This window comes from Apium graveolens, chromosome 1 (genome assembly GCF_009905375.1).
Source record: "Apium graveolens cultivar Ventura chromosome 1, ASM990537v1, whole genome shotgun sequence".
NCBI classification, from domain to species: domain Eukaryota; kingdom Viridiplantae; phylum Streptophyta; class Magnoliopsida; order Apiales; family Apiaceae; genus Apium; species Apium graveolens.
In genome coordinates, this window is record NC_133647.1 from 158,047,009 (window position 1) to 158,049,884 (window position 2,876).

Consider the following 2,876-nt stretch of genomic DNA (forward strand, 5'->3'; position numbering starts at 1 on the left):
ATTTCATGCCTTGTAATTTTGTATAAGTGAAAAAGTATCAACTGATATTGAAGACCTTCAACGGATAAGAAACAAAGCTTCAACGGATGTCTCTAAAGCTTCAACGGATAATATCCATCAACGGATAAGTGCTTCAACGGATAAAGACTTCAACTGCTAATGCATCAACGGATAAAGCTTCAACGGATAAATCCTCAACGGATAAGGCATCAACGGATGAAAGCTTCAACGGATGCTTAGTTTATTAGCGGTTGATAGTGACAATTCATAAGCTGACAGAGGCACATGGGTTGATAGAGACAAACTGGAATGTGGAAGCCTCTAGGAGGAATCAAAAAAATGCAGCATTTCCATTCTGGTGCAAACAAGGAAGTATTCAAAGATTAACAGCTAAGCCTAAATTGCATTGGATAGAGAAATGAAGAAGAAACATGTGAAGAGCCTTTTTAATTGTATTTTACAGTTTTGTCTTCACTTGTAAACTTGGTGATATATAAACCAAGTAGCAGCTAGTAATTAGATGTGAATTTTCCAGAGCTGTTTAGAAAAATCCAGAGAGAAAATCATCTAGTTTGTACTAGGAAGCAGCTGTGATTTAATTCTTTGAATTACAGATTTTCTGAAATAACACATCTCTGGTGGAACAACAAATCCACCAGAAAAGTTTTTAAGTTCTCTGTGTTCTTTACATTTGTGTTTGAATATATATCTGTCTGCATTAGCTTCAAGCAATTCACACACATTTGTCCACAAAAACACTTAGCCTTAGAAACTGCTCAAAACTTGAAAAAGTTTTGAGATTTACATTCAACCCCCCTTCTGTAAATCTCATTGTTAGTCCACTGGGAATAACATCACCTATTACAAATCTTACATTCCGGAACTGATCCTTGCGGGGTTTTTGTCCACTAGTTGATTGAGATCTTGTTTCTTGTGATTTATTCCCAAATTCTTTCTTCTTGAAGTTCCCGTGTCCACTCTGAGGTTTAAGCCTTTGACTAGTTCTCTGATTCTGGCCCTTGTAACTTGAGCCTTCTTCTCCCGTTTCAAATCTTCTTTTCTTGTTGCCTTTCTCCTTTTAATTTTGCTCACTCTTGCCTTCAATTACCATCGCCTTCTGAACCACTTCAGCATAAGTAGTCAACTCAAAAGCTGCCACACGACTCCTTAACCAAGGCTTCAATCCCTGTTGGAACCTTTTTGCCCTTTTCTCTTCAGAATCAACATACTCTCCCATAAACCTAGAAACTTCTGTAAACTTCTTCTCATATTCTCCAACTGTCATATTGTGTTGCTTCAACTCGAAGAACTTCATCTCCATTTGTGTTTGCATATAGCGAGGAAAATACTTATCCAAAAACATTTTCTTGAACCTATCCCAAGTAATAATTTCAGCAGCTTCTAAAGCTTTCGCTGTCTCCCACCAATAGTTCGATCTGCCTTTAAGAAAGTAAGTGGCATACTCCACCTTCTGATTATCTCCAACATTTGTTAAGGCAAAGGCATTTTCCATTTCCTTAAGCCATGCATGAGCTTCTACCGGGTCTTGAGTTCCTCTAAATTCTGGGGGTTTTACAGATTAGAATATTTTGAAAGTAGTGACGTCTGCTGGGGGTGGTTGAGGTGGATGCATTTGTTGAAGAAGTTGTTGTTGTTGGGCTATAGTAGCAGTCTGTTGGCGTATCAATTCCATAAGTTGTGCTATATCGGGGTATTGGTTTTCTCCTTCATTCTCTTGGTTATTTGTAGGTCTTCCTCGGGCTCTCTTAGGTGCCATTTTCTAAAATAAGAGTTATACAGTTTAAGTGACACAAAGTTAGGGTATTATTTGCAGTCATCAAGGTATACCGTTTTCAATATAACTATAAAGGTGATGCATGATGTTAAGAAATAAATTAAAAGAGCAAATATAGGAATCAAGGAAAGTGCATAACTGGATTTAACATGGTTCAAGTCGAAAGGTATGAATTACAAGGTACAAATATGAATACAGATCCGAATTAAAACAGTACGAGAGTCTAAAAATGGAATTGAATACATAATAATAAAAGAAGTAGCCTAATCCAAGCAACTAAAGGTCAAGTCCCCTAGAACTCGTCCTAAGCCTCCTCCTCGGACTCCGCCTCACGGTTCCTTGCGGTGTCGGGGGTAGTGTCTTCACGTAGCATTTTGACCACGCTCCCAAGCTCATCCACTATCATTTGCACAGTAATCTGACTGATCCGGTCGTGATGCACGGGCATCTCCTCTAATCTTGACGTGGCCACGTGGATCAGTGACTCGAGCCTTGAAATGGTTTTTTCCTTAGGTCACTTGCTTACTTTCATAGACCTCTTTAAGATGTTTCATCAGCCTGACATACTTTCCTTGGAGAGTGTCATGATACAACCTTAAGTCAGCATAGACAGAGAAAGGAATTGTGTCGCCCGGCGGGGTCGAAGATGATGAGTGCGCACGTTGCTGTCAGGTAATATATATATATATACAAAGGTTAGATACGGTTTAATCGAATGTCACGTATTAGCACTCTCGATATTATATTATATACTCATACTTCCTACAGTCCAAAATGCGCTGTCCAGGGACTCTAAACCTAGGCTCTGATACCAACTCTGTCACATCTCAAAACAACAACACACACACACTAAATAAATGCGAACCATAATTATATTACATACTTATAAGTCCAAAAGATGATAATAATCCGATTACAACCCAACCAAAAATAATAACAATCCCAAGATCTTTACAAGTTCAGAGTTTGGAACAGCCCTTCTAATTAATACGAAATTACACAATGACGGATTTCGCCTAATATATATATATATATATATATATATATATATATATTCTACCTACGCCCTCAAATGGTCTTC

At 38.1% G+C, this 2,876-nt stretch overlaps 1 protein-coding gene across 1 annotated transcript; it reads right to left on the reverse strand.

Annotated features, from left to right (window-relative positions):
• Positions 1 to 1,078: 1,078 nt before the first annotated feature.
• Positions 1,079 to 1,513, reverse strand: LOC141708627 (uncharacterized). The gene has a single exon (XM_074512347.1). It carries the CDS (start codon positions 1,511 to 1,513, stop codon positions 1,079 to 1,081), a length of 435 nt encoding a protein of 144 aa, XP_074368448.1.
• Positions 1,514 to 2,876: the final 1,363 nt, after the last annotated feature.